At 32.1% G+C, this 17,774-nt stretch overlaps 1 protein-coding gene across 1 annotated transcript in view; it reads right to left on the bottom strand.

Moving 5' to 3' along the window:
* Window positions 1-3: 3 nt before the first annotated feature.
* The window catches only part of LOC132716352 (signal-induced proliferation-associated 1-like protein 2), a gene marked incomplete at its 3' end in the record, with an annotated part of 40,913 nt that continues 23,142 nt past the window's right edge, over window positions 4-17,774 (bottom strand). The window contains exons 10-22 of the mRNA XM_060699611.1: window positions 17,110-17,244; window positions 15,230-15,321; window positions 14,409-14,548; window positions 13,936-14,050; window positions 12,936-13,186; window positions 9,816-10,391; window positions 7,919-8,202; window positions 4,272-4,330; window positions 2,665-3,055; window positions 2,354-2,483; window positions 1,652-1,763; window positions 981-1,150; window positions 4-373 (exon numbers count right to left, since the gene is read on the bottom strand). Of these exons, the coding sequence (XP_060555594.1) occupies window positions 4-373; window positions 981-1,150; window positions 1,652-1,763; window positions 2,354-2,483; window positions 2,665-3,055; window positions 4,272-4,330; window positions 7,919-8,202; window positions 9,816-10,391; window positions 12,936-13,186; window positions 13,936-14,050; window positions 14,409-14,548; window positions 15,230-15,321; window positions 17,110-17,244 (2,825 nt within the window). The remainder of the gene's footprint in view (window positions 374-980; window positions 1,151-1,651; window positions 1,764-2,353; window positions 2,484-2,664; window positions 3,056-4,271; window positions 4,331-7,918; window positions 8,203-9,815; window positions 10,392-12,935; window positions 13,187-13,935; window positions 14,051-14,408; window positions 14,549-15,229; window positions 15,322-17,109; window positions 17,245-17,774) is intronic.

Genomic DNA, 17,774 nt, shown 5'->3' with positions numbered 1-17,774 from the left:
TACACTTTCTTGTCTCTCCTGGGCAAGCTCCTCCTCAAGCTGTGTGATTTTAGCCTCCAATTCTTGAATACGTTGCTGCGGATTTGCTACAACAGAGCGCCACACCGGAGGATTGCTTGCAGTTGGTGGATCCGGTGGGCGGTCATGATTTTTCTGTCTGTATAATGAGTCTATTTTTATATCTCTTGACTTATTGGCTGAACTTGATGAGGATGTTGTGGAGTTAACCGGAGAAGAGATTCGATCTTTAGGGTCCTCTGATCCTTCTATAGCTTTTGTTGCCACGTCAACAAGACTACTCCAATCCAGGGAAGCTGCAGAGTCTGGCACTGGAACGCGAGATGGTCCATCTCCCAAAGCACGGGGAGATAACCTATAACAGAAAAGGTAAAACAATATCAAAGTAAAATCTTAAATATGAGAATGCTAAAATATTGAAGAAAATATTTTTGTTACATTCTTATTCAAAAAACCAATTTCTTCATGACTTACATAGAAAAACTGTCTTTCGTGTTAAAGGTAATGCACATATATCTTCATATACAAATAGGACACTTCAACCAATGCCCTTTTTAAACAAAAAAACATTATGCCCAACATAAAAATATAAAAGGCATGTGCACAGGGAAATGTTAAAACATGTTTACATTTTGCCATAATTGCTTTCAATTTTATAAATAGCATTGCATGAATAATCAATAACCAATGTGATTCAAGGAAATTTCTTTATAGATCACAATCAATTCATTAATGAGAATGGGGTAGCCTTTTCCTTTATTTTCAGCAGTTTTTGTATTTCATCCTAAACATCGGTCATTATTAACTACTGGTCTATCATCACCATAAGAGTCAATCTTTTGAAATGCGTAGCTTATATTGCTCAACTTGGGCCCAGATTAAAATAAGCATGATGTCACTTTTAAGTTTTCATACGATGTATTTCACCATTTATTGACAATTTTAGAGAGTTAGCAACATACCTGTGTTGTCTAAGTTGTTCCCTGCTTCCTTGTAAATCCTGTCGTCGCTCTGGAAACAATGACTCTCGGATATCCTGGTCAAAAAGATTTCCCTTGCCACTGTGAAGGCTCTCATCAGACATGGTTCTAACTAGGCGGCCTGACAGTCTTCTACTTGATGATCTACTTGTCTATAAATATGTTATATAAATATTGTACTACTTGTCTATAAATATGCAACAGAAATATTGTATTTCTTATTATCTGCTTTTGTGAGATCAAAGTCAAGCTCTTTACAGTATCTTAGTCATCAAATTAAATTAATAAGCATTTAATCAAACAAACATCCCTGGAGTCTTGAAAGAATCGAAATCTACGAATTTTACATATACTACATAAAGGGGACCTGTAGTCTTCTGGTCAAGGTTAAAATCATTAAACTGTTGTATCATGGACTTATATCATACAGGGTTCTTGATATGACGTCTATTAAATAATTGCTAGAATTACTTAAATGCCATCAGATTACATTAAATTAAATAACATCAAAATAACACAATAATATATTTTAAATAGATTTAACTAGACAAAACATTCACAAAGATATATTATTTTCAGAATTCATATAGTTTGGTCCACTGCCTTTTAGCCTAACAACATAATCTCAGCCAGTAATCTGTATAAAGTTTTACCAGTATTCCAGCAAGATCACTTTCAGCAATGTCTGGATCTATTAATCTCATCAAGTCATCTTGTAAATTGTTTGTTCCCTTTGCTTTACTCAGTCTTGTTTTTACAAAAGCCCTGGACGTAAATCTTGGGGCCTTAGTGATTTCTTAAAAGATGACTTCCCAAGAAAAATTTCCCTTGAAAATTTAAATATATAAGTTTTTCTATCATTTTTTGAAAAAGGGTTTTCAAGAGAAAAACCCAAAATTGAGAAGGGGGAAAACATGTAAAAAGCAATTTTAAAAAGTTTTAAAGCATTAAATCAAAGACATTCAGAGCTAAAAGCAAAATTTTATTGCCAAAATCTTAAACCATATGCACATATACTCAAAAATTTTTTTTAATACAATCCCATTTCCTGAAATTAAAAAAAAAAAGTAAAAATATGCACTGTTTCAATCACAGAAAAGGTTTCGGGACTTTTTTCCCTTTTTCCTGCGGGAAAATAAATTTTAGCCATTGCCATCAATATAGAGTTGGCTAGCCAGGAATTCATACAGTATGTCAAGGCTCAATACTGTAGGCTAACCAACTCCAAACTTTCATTTCTTGGTATCCCTACCATTCATAATTGGACAATTTCAAAATCTGCAAGCGGACAAGTCCATTAAAGATATTTAGCCAGTTAAGGGTTAACCGTTTATCATATTTCCTATTAAACTTACTTGTTAGAGGACCTTGGACTACTTTGATCGCTACTCAATGGTGATATACACAATTCTGCCCTTCTTCCAACACCAGACATGTGTGTCTTAGACGAGGTGGTATTTGCTCTTCGTCGGCCAGATAAATCCTCTGTAAAATATTTATTAAATTGATTATTATAAAATGACTCAACTTAAGACATCTATACTTCTGAGATTTAAAGACATTTTGCAAGGAAGAATACAAAAGTTAGGCCAAAATGTTTCAAGACAAGACTGATCCAGCTTAATTCAAAGCATACTCAGGCATAATAAGGTACAAAGATACCTACCTCTACTTCTATCTCTATTATACAAGTCTCCTGAAGACCCTGGCTGCGGCATATTGGAGGCAGTTTGTCCTGACCCGCCACTTGAAAATGAAGTATCACTTAGATTCACTGAACTTGAGTTTGCTGAGGTCAGACCCTCTTTGCGACTAGAATCGTGCCCGTGACTCAACAGATATTTAGTGTTCTGTGACTGTTTAAGAAGTTCCTGGGCATAGTTGCCATGCTGGACGGAGGAGTAATCTATGGGTGGTGGCTGTGGTTTACGTGTTAGAACCGCTGATGAAGATGAAGCTGTAGGTAAAGGGTTCGAGCTGCTGTAGAGGTTCTCGGTGCTACTAGTGAGGTATGTTGTCTGGGAAAGTCCGGTGCTGCTCTCAGTCCAATGGGCACTCTGTTTAAAAGTAAATGTATATTTGTTTTAAAGTCAATGTATATTAACAAAATATCAACACAATTTCAGTTTTAAAGCTTGTGGTATATTAAGGTATGGTTGAATAAACCATAATATAGATGCACACAAGTTATTTTATCCATTTGTTTGTTGCACATAATGTCCAATACCATTTTCTAAGCATACTATTCATTTTACTTCGGTTTAATGATGCAAAATTAGATAAAATATGTGAACGACATTAAAGCTGCAGTCGAGTCAATGAAGTTATTGAGGCATATACATATAAATATTCCCATGTTATTTACTAGACGCAGACAGCCTCGCTTCATTTAACTGACAATTTCTCACATTCAAATCACATTTTTTTGGTTGAAATTACGTGTAAACTTGTTGTTTTACTTTACCTGTCAAGAATGACATGTTTTTGTTTGTTTTGTTTTTATCAATGAGAAGTATATTCTCAAATGATATATAACTATAAAAGCAGTCATCCAAATCTTACTTCACACATTATTTCTCTTATTATATGTTTAATGAAACAACTAAAAACCTTAATTAATCTCTTTTTTTATTCAAACACAAGTTATTTAAACAAGTATATCCATTCTTATCTAAGTTCTTAATTTGTTCATACCACAGCCATCCATCTTTTTCATACCAATTAATTTTCTACTTAAGTTTTTACATACAACAGCAAACATACAATAAGAACATTTTAATGGATATTTTACAGTGCTCACAAGTGGCAATTAATTTGTTTGTTTTGTATGCACAATCAAGTCATATTTAAACATATTTTAGAAAAATGCTGACCGTTGCTATATATCTTGACATTAAATTATCACACATCCTTCGCCTTTACTAACATATATTTCAACACATTTTTTATCATATGCATTTTGAACATGGAAGACAAATGGCATAGCTGAAAAATGGTAGGGAATAAGTAATAAAACTGGCATTAGCAATCTATGCTATTACTTTGTGCATCTATAACCTTTAGCCTGCTTAGCCCATGTGACCAATGTATACCAAGATCATTTGGCAATTCTGCACTACTTGTATTTGTATTTTTTCCCTATAAATGATTAATGGTTTTGTCCTGATTAAAGGATGGACTAGCCCATTTAAGAGCTTTAGTGTGATTAATATTAACAAAATAATGACTGCCATATAAAGCATATTAAAAGAAGGGTAACCAAATTATACTTACATCTTTTGGTGGAGGTGGTCTACGAGGCTGGTTACTGTCACTCCAATCTTTCGATCCACCTGTAATATACAATAGTAAATATAGTAAGAAATAGTCCTCCAAATATTTACAAATAGGTGTTGTAAAAATGCCCTTGTGATAGCATGAACAATACAATTCTGATAAAAGAACATAAAACTATAATAAAGCATTAGAAGTACAGAAATTTACCAATGGTTCTTAATACATAAATCTCACAAACCTATGTCCTTTTAAACAAGAGGAATAACAAAATCTTGTATTTGTCTGACTTATCCTATACTGTCTTACTTATCCTTTATTTTGTTTATGTATCCTACAGTTCCCCTTTACATATTCCTATATTTTGTTTACTTCTACTCAATTTTTTCAATTTTCCCATCACTTTTATTCATCACTGCTATCAAAAACAGTTTCACTGCTACGATTTTTCCAAGATAACCAGATAAATAAAAGCATGTCTACATCATATATCTAAATAAAAACAGATACAACTGAAAATTCTTTCTTTTATCACCTTACAATCTGATGAATAAACTCCTTTAATCTATCCGATAAGAACTTTCACACAAGTTTATCTTGAACAAAAAAACTTTCTTTACCTATTTCAACAAAGTTACACTAAGCTCCAGGCTAAATGTTGAAATTTTTTGTCAGCCTCTTCACTTTTTTCATAGTTTTAATTGTAAGAGAATGTGTGATAAAACCATTAACATAGCTGGTGGAGGGATTTTGGGATCTCATGTGTTTTAGTGTATGACATTAATTGAAAATAGAATGATCTAACACATAAATAATTCACAGATAAAACCTCCCTATGGTGTTATTGCAGCTTCCAAAAACGAGGAGAAAACTGAAATTATGAGAACTAAAACATGAAAATATCCAACAAACTTCCCTACCATAATCTATAAAAATCCATTAGTAAATAAATAATTCAGATGTAAGCCTATATAATGTAGCACAACTTGGCCACCTTAGGTTAATGTTAGCTGACACCTTTGACAGATTACGACTATTTTATAACTTATATCTGTCATTACATGTATACACTGTCCAATAAACAAAATCCAAAACGTTTTTATAAATCCCTATATATCCCTATATATAACTGTATATGTCTGTAATTCAATGGTTGAACACAAAACCGTCTTAACTTGATCAAGTTAGAGAACAAGTAACAACTCTGTTGCAACAAATCTTCAAATTTATATTACCACCATTACATAATACTGAGAAACATGATCCTGCATTAAAAATCCTATTGAAACCAGATTAGTTTCCAAATTTGCATTTCCTTTCACATTGGAAATTCACACATCAAATAGTATGAATAATGTTTCGTAAATAAGAAATAGGCATTAATGAAAATATCACCTCCTTATACCAAATCAAAACTTTCACATGAATAAAACATCAACTGTAATCAGGATATCATTCTATTCTATTATTAGGAAAATTAATTTAACAGAAAATTTAAAGATATCTTCATTTTAATTTGTATGTCTCTCATTATATAAATAAGCCAAAGCATTACAAAGAAAAGAATTTTATAGATAATCAAATGAAATTTACCAGCACTATGATTACAAATAAAAATATGTTCTCTTTTTTTACTTTTGCCTTTTCAATGTAGTAATATCCAATGTATGAAATACAAAACTACACCAGTCCAGACAAACAATATTTACTTTTTTATCTACTTACTACTTATGATATAAATACTAGTAAAACATAAACCACCAAATAAGTCCAGTTTAAAACATTATACACCACTATAATTCCTGCAGGCAACTAAGTCAAGAATTTGAGATGATGATATTTATATTTTCCACTTGAATAACTAGAAAGTATGTTATCCCATATCAGAATTTATTGGCCATATTAAGATAGTCTCCTCACTCAGTATTTGTATTTTACCTAGTCAATTTATTTTATCTCCTTCATTCATTCAATTGTAACACATGAAAGAGGGGAATAATTAAAATAAAATATTAAACAAATTATTGCCCTTGCACAATTTTCCTTTGATACACAGTGTTAATATTTAAGTTAAATCTTGAACCTCCTTTTTTTTTTTGAAATAACTCCTACACATTTAGCATGCTGATTATAAACGAAATACCATATTTCTTATATTCTTTCACTTTTTTCACAATTGCATAGGGTTGGAAGAATGTATTAATTGGACAAAAATGTCAAAGCAACTTAAAAAAAAAAGATGCAAAGTCAATCACAAAATAGAAACATGAATGAATGAATGAATGAACATATAAATGAATGAATGACCTAGTTAGCATGTTAATAGGGCATACAAGTCAACTAGGATAGAAAACTGAATTTAAATTACAGCAGACTGAAACTGGATAAGCTTACTTCAATAGAAAACCTGATACTAAAGAATCTAAATGTGAATGAAAACTACCGGGATAGGAAATTAATCTAGATTTATAAAGAATATAACATACACAACCATAACGTTTTTCATTGGAAGTTAAGATATCCGAGGTTACACAATACTATTTCCATAAAATGACAGACGCTCAAAAGACATTTTGTCTTGTTAACTAAAACTGGAAAAAGAAACCTGATTAAAAATGTTTAAATATGACACTACCTTGTTTAGATCAATTATATCCCTACATCATTGAATGACAGTCCTTCAGATTTGAAAAAAAATGTTTGTTTGCCAAGTCAATAGAGTTAAGTGTGTTAAATTCTTAATACAGCATGTCTTTTCAAGGTTTCTTTACAAAACAAAAATTGGCAAACTTTCATAATTTACTGTAGTATATAGATTAGGTAATATTTTACAATGTCTGTATTTTCAATAATAACTTTACTATATCTTTTTCCATTATCAAAATAAAATATTAAGATCTTAATTAATTCTTCAAGTAATCTTGGTCAAATAAAAGCATTTTTGATGCATGACTGACTTTGGTAAGTAATCAGGGTCATATGAAAGCATTTTCAATACATGGATGACTTTGATTCCTTTAAGGTAATGAAAATAATTTTACAGATAAAATAAACATTTTACAGTAATATCTTTAAAGCCAAAATTTCTATTCATACTATACAGGTATCTTGTACATTAATCTACTTTGATATATTGTTGCGAAAAAAAAGACAATTGTTTAAAGATAGATTTATCATAAACAAGCCTAATTATAAGTCCTGCTGTTTCAATTTTCTATTGTTGATTTGCAATAGACAATTTTTAAATTGTTTAGAATGTATATTAACATGAAGACAATATTCAGTCTGTGCATTTTTACATGTCGTTTTTTCACTTTATAAAGACCTAACAATTATATTTACTAAAATGCATAACAATTCAGTCAGTACAACTTGGACATAGGAAATGTATACATTTAAGAAATGTAATATATAATATATAAGTTTTTCTACATACAAGGTTTTGGTAAAGAGAAAAGAGCTGAACGAGCTATTTAGAAAATAACTCTAATATTTCCATTTAGAGAATAATAAGAAATTTGATGAACTGTCAATTTTATTTAAACCTTCTTCTTTGACCACACTTACATGTTGCTATTAAAGAACTGTAAATAAGGTAAGGGATTCAACACTGATTATGATTTAAAATGAAGTGTAAAGCAACTCACCAAGAGACGTTTGATCCAGGCTATCCCGAGAGCCACTTCGTTTATGTCGGTCCTCCAATGTACCGTAACTACTGTCATCCAGACCTCTAGCATTTGAACCATACTGATCTACGGTTTCCCGACCTTCGAACAGGGAACCTCGCCCAGACGATACTGTAGAATCTTGGTAACCATGGTAACTACTGGACTGGGTCATGTTGGTCGAGCCTCGAGGCAGACTCGATGATGACCAGGGAGAGTCGGTGAGGTAAAACGTTCTACTAGGTGGTGATTTCATCTCCCCTCTAAACATACAACAACAAAACAACGTTACCTTTTTAATCATGATACAAAATTATAATATAATTTTTATTTTTTAATGACGCTTTAAAAATCTGTAAAACTCATTTTGTATTGAATATTTTTACCTCATTTAGAAGAATACTTTACAAAGAATCATTCTCATCTTGAAAAAAAATAATAAAATAACAAAAATTATTTACATGTCAATCTTATCATTCATAGTCAACCAGTCCAAATTTTAAACAATTAACAGATTATTTCTGATAAATATTTAGAGAGAAAAAAACACTGAAGAAAGTGTTACATTCAAATGCTATTTCACAAACTTGTATGTCAAATAAAACAGTGATAAATTAATTAGGAAAATGAAATCTTAAGAAGAGTGCCTGACTACATGTTAAGAATATAGAGGTGTGTAGATTATAATAGGGTGCTGGATACATTAGAAATCAAACCAAACTGGTGAAGAAAAACTGAATAAGTGGATCTAGATTAACTATAAAGTGAAACAACTAAATGAATGGGTACATATCACTGAATGATTCCTCATAGTTATATAAAGTATATAATAAGTTTATTTTACAGGTTAAATCAGCCACTGTAGTTTTCATGATTTTCTATGAGGTTATAATCTTTTACATATAATTCAAAACTAAGAGCTATAATTTGATCATTGTTGTATCATTTAAACTTTAAGAAACATATCTGCATGATATCGGACAATAATGCACTTTATGATGGTTTAACTAATAATATGTATTGTATTTTGCCCTTGGTATAACATGGGAAATGAATATAATATAGTTTCATAGCCCAGCAATATGATAGTCACAGAAACATAAATAAATATATACATGACTATGCTTGTAGCAAATGATGATATACATTATATGGATTATAAATGACTATAAGAATGACTGGTGAGTAACCACTTATTTCATGGCGCATAATTTTGGCCAACTTAAACTTTTAGAACCAATTAATGGCACATAAATTTGGCCCACTAGAACCTTTTTCACCTGACATAGGTACTTAAACTTTCTTTTGGTCTGTTAATCTTTTAGAATGAATTCATGCAAAATATCTACTTGTATTTAACATCTTAAACTAGAGTTAATAATGTTAATATAAAGTAACTGAATTTACATGCAAGAAATAAATAAAATTGTAATAAAAGACAGGATATTTTTCATGCTAAACCAAAGATACATTCTCTATTAGTTTATAAGTAAAATAGAATGTTGCAGTGCAAAATGAAATTAACGGGGTTGAGAACTTTGCCTTAAATAAAATAATTCAATGATTTCAAGATAAAAAAAAATACCTCCAATGAATAAAGATTTTTTAATGCCTAAATAATATACAATTATACAATTATCCTATGAGTAATAGAATTTACAGCACTTCTATAAATTGACAAATAAAAATGTATATCTTAAATATCCATTACATTAAATACCCAATAAAAAGGAAACAGTTTACCTATTGTCTAGAAAATATGAATCATAAAAGCCTCTCAATAAAACAGACCAATAAGCAGTATTTTAGGAAAAACAGATTACCATTATCTATAGCCCTTGAAAAAAATATTTTAAAAAAGATCCCAATAAAGTACCTATGATCTGATGATGCTGATGATGATTTTTTCTGATGAGGCAGTGTATTAGAGCTGCGTTGACTAGTCTGACTGTGTGATGATGACACCGATGATTCTCTCTCATGTACAATGTACTCAAGTTCCTCTTTCTCATAACTTTCCCTCAACTCCCCATTGTCCTTGTTCTTCCTAATTATCTCCCTTAGTTCCCATCTTTCCTCAACATCTCTAGGAGTGGTCTCCCTTGAACTGTTGTAATGACTAGAATCCTGAGAGTCTCTAGAAACTTGTTGCGTTAATTCCGGTGGCTCCCTGTGGTGGCGGTGGTGGGATGTTTTTGTCTCTTTGTATTCTCTCTGATAATGAACTTCCTTCTTTGCACTAGGAAGGGCAGCATTCAGCTGGAACACTTCTCTAGGCGGCAATTCTAGCGGTGATACTGGAGTCAATGGTGTCATAGGTGAGAGCATGGGTTCACTAGAGCTGCTTGAGGATCGTGCCTGCCTCTGGTGATGGGAATATTCAGCTTGTATGACAGCATTCAAGGCGGGGAATGAGGAATAGTGATGGTTAGCATGTAAGTTTACCACACCCCTGCCAAATGCAATTTTTACACTGTTACATCTAGATACACCTTATATTAACATGTCTTGTTACTATGACAACAATAACAACAGTCTCACTTCTATATGATCTACACTGTAACATACATATCAGGACAGTAACATACATGGGGTATGCACTGTACTGAGAGAAGTGAAACTGTTTAGTATCCTGGCATGCAAAATGCTCTCAGTATAACATATCAACATTTGTCCCTTACCCTTGTAACCTTAACAAACTATAACACTCCCTTTACTTTATTTTGTTTCATAATGTTTACAAAAAAACACACACCCATCTCTCTTTCATGAGTTTCCCCCTCTCACAAAAACAAACTTTCCTTTTTTCTAACTGTTTTTTGTTGTAAAGTATGCCCACTGTTCTCACTTAAACTTGCCATTTCTCTAAATTTGGATAAATGTGATAAACTTATTATATATCATTCAAAGATGTTTACTTTTTTTCAAAGTCTCTGAATATCTTAACACCTAAAATTATGTAGTGCTTCACTGATCTGCCAGCTTTAAAAAGTAAGGAACACCACAAACCCTTGATATAAGATATCTATAATACTTAATCAGTAATTTTCCAATTCTAAATTAAGATTTCCCTTTGATTTTGCTTTAAAGCAATAGAAAGAATACTAAAATGGAACAAATGTCAAAGCCTGCTGTGTGAAAGTGCATCACTTCAAACTGGGTAACAAAAACACTCGTGGGATGTGTGATTAAGACTTTAGAGCAAAGATCTCTGACTGTAATATTTGATAACAAGTTTAAAGCTGATTATGTTGTTATTCTTATTTTGAGATATGCACAGTTAGGCCAGTTGCAATTTTTTTCTGTTCTTTTTTGTTTATAGAAGCTGGCTGTCATGTTAGATGAAAAATAGAAGCCAAGCTTGACTGTTATATAAGAAAAAGTATTAAGGTGGATAACCAAGCTGGCTGTAGCGTTAGATGAAATATAGAGGTGGACAGCCAAAGCTGGCTGTAATATTAGATGAAATATGGAGGTGGACTGTAAGATTAGATGAAATATGGAGGTTGACAGCCAAGCTGGCTATAATATTAGATGAAATATAGAAGTGGACATTGATGAAGTACATTGATATTAGATGAAGTACAGAAAAGTGGACAGCCAAGCTGGCCATAATATTAGATGAACTACAGAGGTGGATAGCCAAGCTGGTCGGTCATTGTATAAATTAAATCTACAACCAAGTTGGCTGTATTATTATATAAAATATTGCACTTTGCTGTAAAAATCAATGACTGAATAAATGGTATTTAGCAGCTATATAAATCTATTATGAAGTGACATGAGGAAAGAAATGATGATGTGCTATACTGAATGAGCATCTAAACATTAAGCATGATGAATTACTGATGGTATTTTTAACTTTTAAGCCTATAAATCCGAACTCGTTTTTATTTCATCAATTTCTTTAAAGACTTCAATTAAAGATAGATCAATATTTAAAGACATGAATATCATTAGAATCACATTGACTTACACAGTTTGGCAGAATTTTACTGTAGGTATATTAATTTCGAGATTCAATAAAAAGAAAACATCAGAATTATATCTCATTATCTTAAACCCACTTGGTAACCAAGTTTTGGTGAGTAATTACTTTTAACCATTCCACTGCTTTATTTGTATAGAAAGCCTTGCCCAGCTTAAAATTCAGAATTGTCTATTGCTGGCTCTGGGAATTGCAATACCCTTACAATATACTAAAATTGGTCAGTCAACAGTCTATATAGTCTTTCAAAACAGTAAAACTGTGCAGGCTGGTCTGGCTCTATAATACAGGAGTATTTGGCCCTCTAATTATATACTAGTACACCAGTTTAACTGTGCAAGTCAATGTAATATTTCAAACTTATTTCAAGTAAGGACACCATCTTCCTTGTATGAGTAAAAACTATGTAAAACTTTTAGCCAAAAATATTCTATATCTAAAATATTATCATGCAAACGACAATATTGAAAAACATGTGTTATTTGAACTTGATTTTGAACCAATTTAGTGCATGGCATAAGATGAGAAAGTATTTTTCATTGCTAAGCAAGAATTTCAGCAGTTCAGCATGCTTATTATATGAAATATAAAAGGAAAAAAGATCTGTCATACTTTTTAATTCATAAATAATTAAAGGTTATATTAAATATAATTTGAAGAAAATTTATAAAGATATACACATGACATTTTCAAAGCTGTTTCAGGTTAAAATATTTCATAACTATTCTAGCAATTCAAAAATTATTTAGCAATAGTGTTTTTCAATGCATGACTCAATGTTTCAAAATCCGATAATATTTTGTTCATTTTCATATAATTTTCACTCAGCCAATATGAGAATTTTCTACCTGTTAAAATGGTAGATTAATATACTTTTCGTCAATAGTAACTCATACAATTGAGCCATGCACTCAACTCAAATGGAATCATTATGATCATCTTGACTATAGCTTTTTAATGAAAGAAGAAAACTAATTAGTATACAGGAGGACATAGTGTATAATTTACCTCGGGCCCCCGTCCTTTAATGGAGGTATCACAACAACTTTAACTGTAGCGGATGTGCGCAGCAGATCTACCATCTCATCATGTGTCAGCGTAACCGTGGCAACCTTGCATATCTCCACCAATCGGCTTCCTTTCCGTAAACCAGCCCCATAGGCAAACCCATAATTTTCTACATCCGTGACAATGCCCTCAGCTTGTATATGAAACCCAAGTTGTCCGAGACCATTTCTCTTCAAACTAAGTTCTTCCGTCTGAAAACATATCCAGCATATGGTATATGTTCATTGAACATAATAATCATTATACATTTGTTTTTCTTCATTGAATTTCTGATCTTATCAAGACTGTGACTTTCAAGATTTGCTGATGGAGAATGACCTTAAGTGTCCCTCTGTGAATTAGTTCAGGTGTGTGTGGTGTGTGTGAGTATATAACAAAACAACCCAACCTCAGTTAGCTGGATAGCTTCCTATGAAGTTTTTGACAGGATTCGAACCTAAAGCAGTGGGCTATATGATTTAAAATGATCGTCTATTGAACAAACTATTAATCACTTTAAAACATAATCTTATTTCAGTGTTTTTCACCTTGTGTTATAGATTTCAAATATACTAAGTATTAAGGCTTTTTATCCAAGTAGAACTTCTTTATTAAGGAAATACTAAAAGGAGAAGAATTTCATAAGACATGCTGTCTTTCATTCTAATCCTGTTTTTTAAGAATATTTGAATTGCTCTCTGTATATTGTGAATTATAACATGTACATATATTCTGAGAAATAAAATATGTTTAAACTAAATACTAAAAGACTTGTACATTTTTCATGCCAGTGAATTTATTCCTGTGCCACCTTTCTCCATAATCAATATAGCCTTTATTTTGCCCTTATTAACAACATAAGCAAATTTATTTTTCCAATATAATTATAGTTTGTAATGGAACAAAATGATTAATTATTTGTGTTAATTTAGAGGAAAATGAACAGAGAAATGACAAGTACCTCACAACCAAAGGTGACTGCCCTAAGACGAATGACAATCTCCTGTAGTTCCTCCATATCTCCACTCACTGGTTTCAATGCTAAACATTCCCCTTGCTGGTAATATAGCTTCAAACTGAAACAACAACATATTGATAGTGCAATTAAACTATTATAATAATGTGTTCACCGCAGACACAAGCAAATTTTAAGTTTTATGCTTTATGTAATTTCCATAAAATAATTCAGCTGATGGTTGCCAGTTAATTTTTGATATGAAGTACCTTTATACTTAAGTAATTTCAATACAAAACAGTTTAGTAATTCATGTCTTGTTGGAAGAAATTGTAGTATTGTTCACAGTAGGGACAAAGCAAATCAAATTCATTGTCCTATACAAGGAACCTACGACATACAAAGTTATATCAGCATATTCATATTCTCTATAAAAACTTAAAAATTAATTTGTAAAATGAAGAGTTTGAAAACTATACCTGAGAGATTGTGAGGTCCAGCCTATCACAGATCCACAGTGTGTGGTAAATATCACATCTCTACCAGCCTCTTCTACTACAACTATAGTTTCTGCTGCTATACCGAGATAACATGGTGTACTTCTACCACTATCCTCTACCTAAAATGTGAAATATACAATCTTACAGTGTTCTAATTTCTTCATGCACTTGCATATACATATGAGAAAGATACCGTGTTATATAAGGGGTTGTATGGTCAGGAGGTCAAAGTCACAGACTTCAAATTACCTTCCCATCAGTGCAGTGATTTTATATTCAGGTTATTCTATCTGAGGCAGCTATTTATGCAAGGTTGATGGTTCTACACAAATGACTGATTCTGATGAACAAGGGGAATTTGTAGCTTCCTCTCCCAGAAAACCTGGAAATTTACTATAGGACCTTTATAAGCCCAACCAAAATTAACACACTGAACCAAACTAATTAGTACAAAAATATTTATAATTGAAGGAAATGGACAAATAATGAAACTGTAGTTATTTTCCATTGCATTTCTCATGCACAAGTATTCCTCACTTACCAGTACTGAAGTTCTAAAAGTTACCTAATGACTTTACAAAATGTTCTAATCAACTAACATTAACATAACTGTTTGAAATTCATAAACTGTATATAAAACAATGACAACTTTTTATACAACTATCAATCAAGTTCTCTACGTTTGCGAACAAAAATACTTCACAACGTTTACACACAGTAAGTCATATTTTGATATAGGTATCAAACAACTTTTAAAGAAAAATCGAATGATTATTCAATGATAAAAATCTAGTTCTTACCTCAACATGCCAGACAATAGCACCAAGAGCAAAGTTATCTGGTATCAGTTTTCCTCTGTTCTTCTCTTTCTTCTTACCACTCACAAATTTACCTGTTTATGAAACAATCATTTAATAATTTAATATGTCATAACATAACACGATATCAACATAACATTATAATAACATGAAAACTTAGGGGATAAGTGTAATTTTATTCTAGTAGTTGGTTTTCTCATATGGAATTTTCATGACAGTTTCTTAACTAGAACTATCGCTGAATGCGATTCATACCCCCACCAATGTCCTTGACAGAAGACGACTTGGAAAGGTGGTTAAGGGAAACACTTTAGTGGCACAAATACATAAAAAGAAATTATCTCTGGTGAAAAAAGACTAATTGTACAGGTAATAGTATAAATATATATTATCAAATCATGTTCGAAACAGAGTTACAAATAACCTTTCATTTTCCCAATGTACTAAACATTTTATAAGTCAATTTTTGACCTTCAAGTGTGGCCTTTACCTTAAGCTGGCACAAGGATAAGATGGCTTCTGCACATTGCCCAGTTGGGGTGAACATTTGAGTCAAGTTTGAAGAAAATCCTTCCATTAGTAAATAATTTATAGAGCGGACACGGCATATTGTCTAGTATTGATTGTATGTAAATTTTAAGACTTAAAAAAAGGCATAACTTTGTCAAAATGCAATACAGAGTTATAAAACTTGACCTGCATATCTTATTTGTGACACCTCATATATCTTTTAAGTTTCAAGCAAATACCTGTGCTAGTTGCAGAAATATTCAAGTACATGTTAAAATTTAAGAACATTTTTTTTAGCCAATTTTTGACCTTCAAGTGTGACCTTGACCTTTACCCGGCACAAAGGTGACATGGATTCTGCACATAACCTTGTTGAGGTAAATGTTTGAGTAGTTTGAAGAAAATTCTTCCATAAAAATAGAATTTATAGAGCGGACACGGCATATTGTCTAGTAAGTATTGATTGTATGTAAATTTAAAGACTTAAAAAGGGGCATAACTTTGACAAAATGCAATACAGAGTTATGAAACTTGACCAGCATATCTTTATTGTGACACTTCATATATATTTTAAGTTTCAAGCAAATACCTTTTCTAGTTTCAGAAATATTCAAATACATGTTAAAATTTAAGAATATTTTCTAAGTCAATTTTTGACCTTCTTTGACCTTCAGCTGGCAAAAGGGTGACATGGGTTCTGCACATCCCCTTGTTGAGGTGAACATTTGAGCAAAGATTGAAGAAAATCTTTCAATTAGTGAAGGACTTACAGAGCGGACACAACATACTGTGTAATATTTGATTGTGCTTAATATTTGACCTTCAATTGTGACCTTGACCTGACACATGGGCAACATGGGTTCTGCACATCCCCTTGTTGAGGTGAACATTTGAGCCAAGTTTGAAGAAAATTCTTCAATAGGTATAGGATCTATAGAGCGGACACGAAAATGGAGACGGACGGACCGACCAATGTGACAAAGCTTTTGTTTGTTTGTTTTATATACGCCTTTTTCCAACAGTATTTCAGTCATATAGGCGGGTAGTTTCCTAACCATCGTTCCTGGAGAGTTACACCAGTACTTGACTACCTCCCTCCGCGCTAAACTACCAAAGCATCTCCCGGGGATCAAACCCACGCCAGAGGTAACTGGATTAGAAGTCATTGACTCTAACCCCTCGACCACGGAGGCGACTACGTGACAAAGCGAATACATTATAGCCCCCCCCCCCCCCACATTTTGTGGTGGGAGTATAAAAAGGCACTGACATCATTTCAAAATATATATGAATATTCATATTTAATAAAACATTGTTTCAACCGATTCAAGATTAAGGGTTGTACAACATACTTAGTTTGGAAGCAGATTCGAGGGAGTTACTGGTAACATAGTTAGTAGCTAAATCTTTGAGGTATTCTTGTCTTGTACGTAATGCCATAGCAGCAAACTTCTCTGAATGATGGGCTGCATTCTCACCATTAATAACTGAAAACAATATAACACCATCAATATTAACACCATTCATATATTTATATAGAAACACTTTGGTAAAAATGTGCAATGCAAAGTTAATGTAAATCTTGTATTATTTAAGTTTTCCAAACAGCAGACTGAGTTATATCATTTACCACATACCTGTAACACTTTTATGACTACATAATAATGATATTGCACTGCTGTGCACATATTCTGACGTGATATCATTTGCATCATACAGACATACTGTAGAATAAAGACATGCTAAATGTTTGCCTTACACTACGAGCATGTCAGTGAAAAGTGATCCTTTTTTTTTTACTGTTGAAGCTGCATGCCTCCAGATAAGCCAAAATACTTCAAGAAAATCCAGCTTGAGTAAAATGTACTTAGATTTAAAGAACAGTAATACCATTCAAGATTCAAGTAATAATTTACATGTTATGTGCCAATAATGGCTCATTTTGCAGTATCTATTACCATATTTCTACTGCATGACTAACATACAGTAAGTGCTATTTTGAATATTTTGATTTTTT

Source organism: Ruditapes philippinarum, unplaced genomic scaffold (assembly GCF_026571515.1).
Source record: "Ruditapes philippinarum isolate M1 unplaced genomic scaffold, ASM2657151v2 ctg8335_1_1_1_1, whole genome shotgun sequence".
Taxonomy (NCBI): domain Eukaryota; kingdom Metazoa; phylum Mollusca; class Bivalvia; order Venerida; family Veneridae; genus Ruditapes; species Ruditapes philippinarum.
The sequence above is the reverse complement of the archived record's forward strand: the minus strand, read 5'-3'. Positions and strand labels throughout refer to the sequence as shown.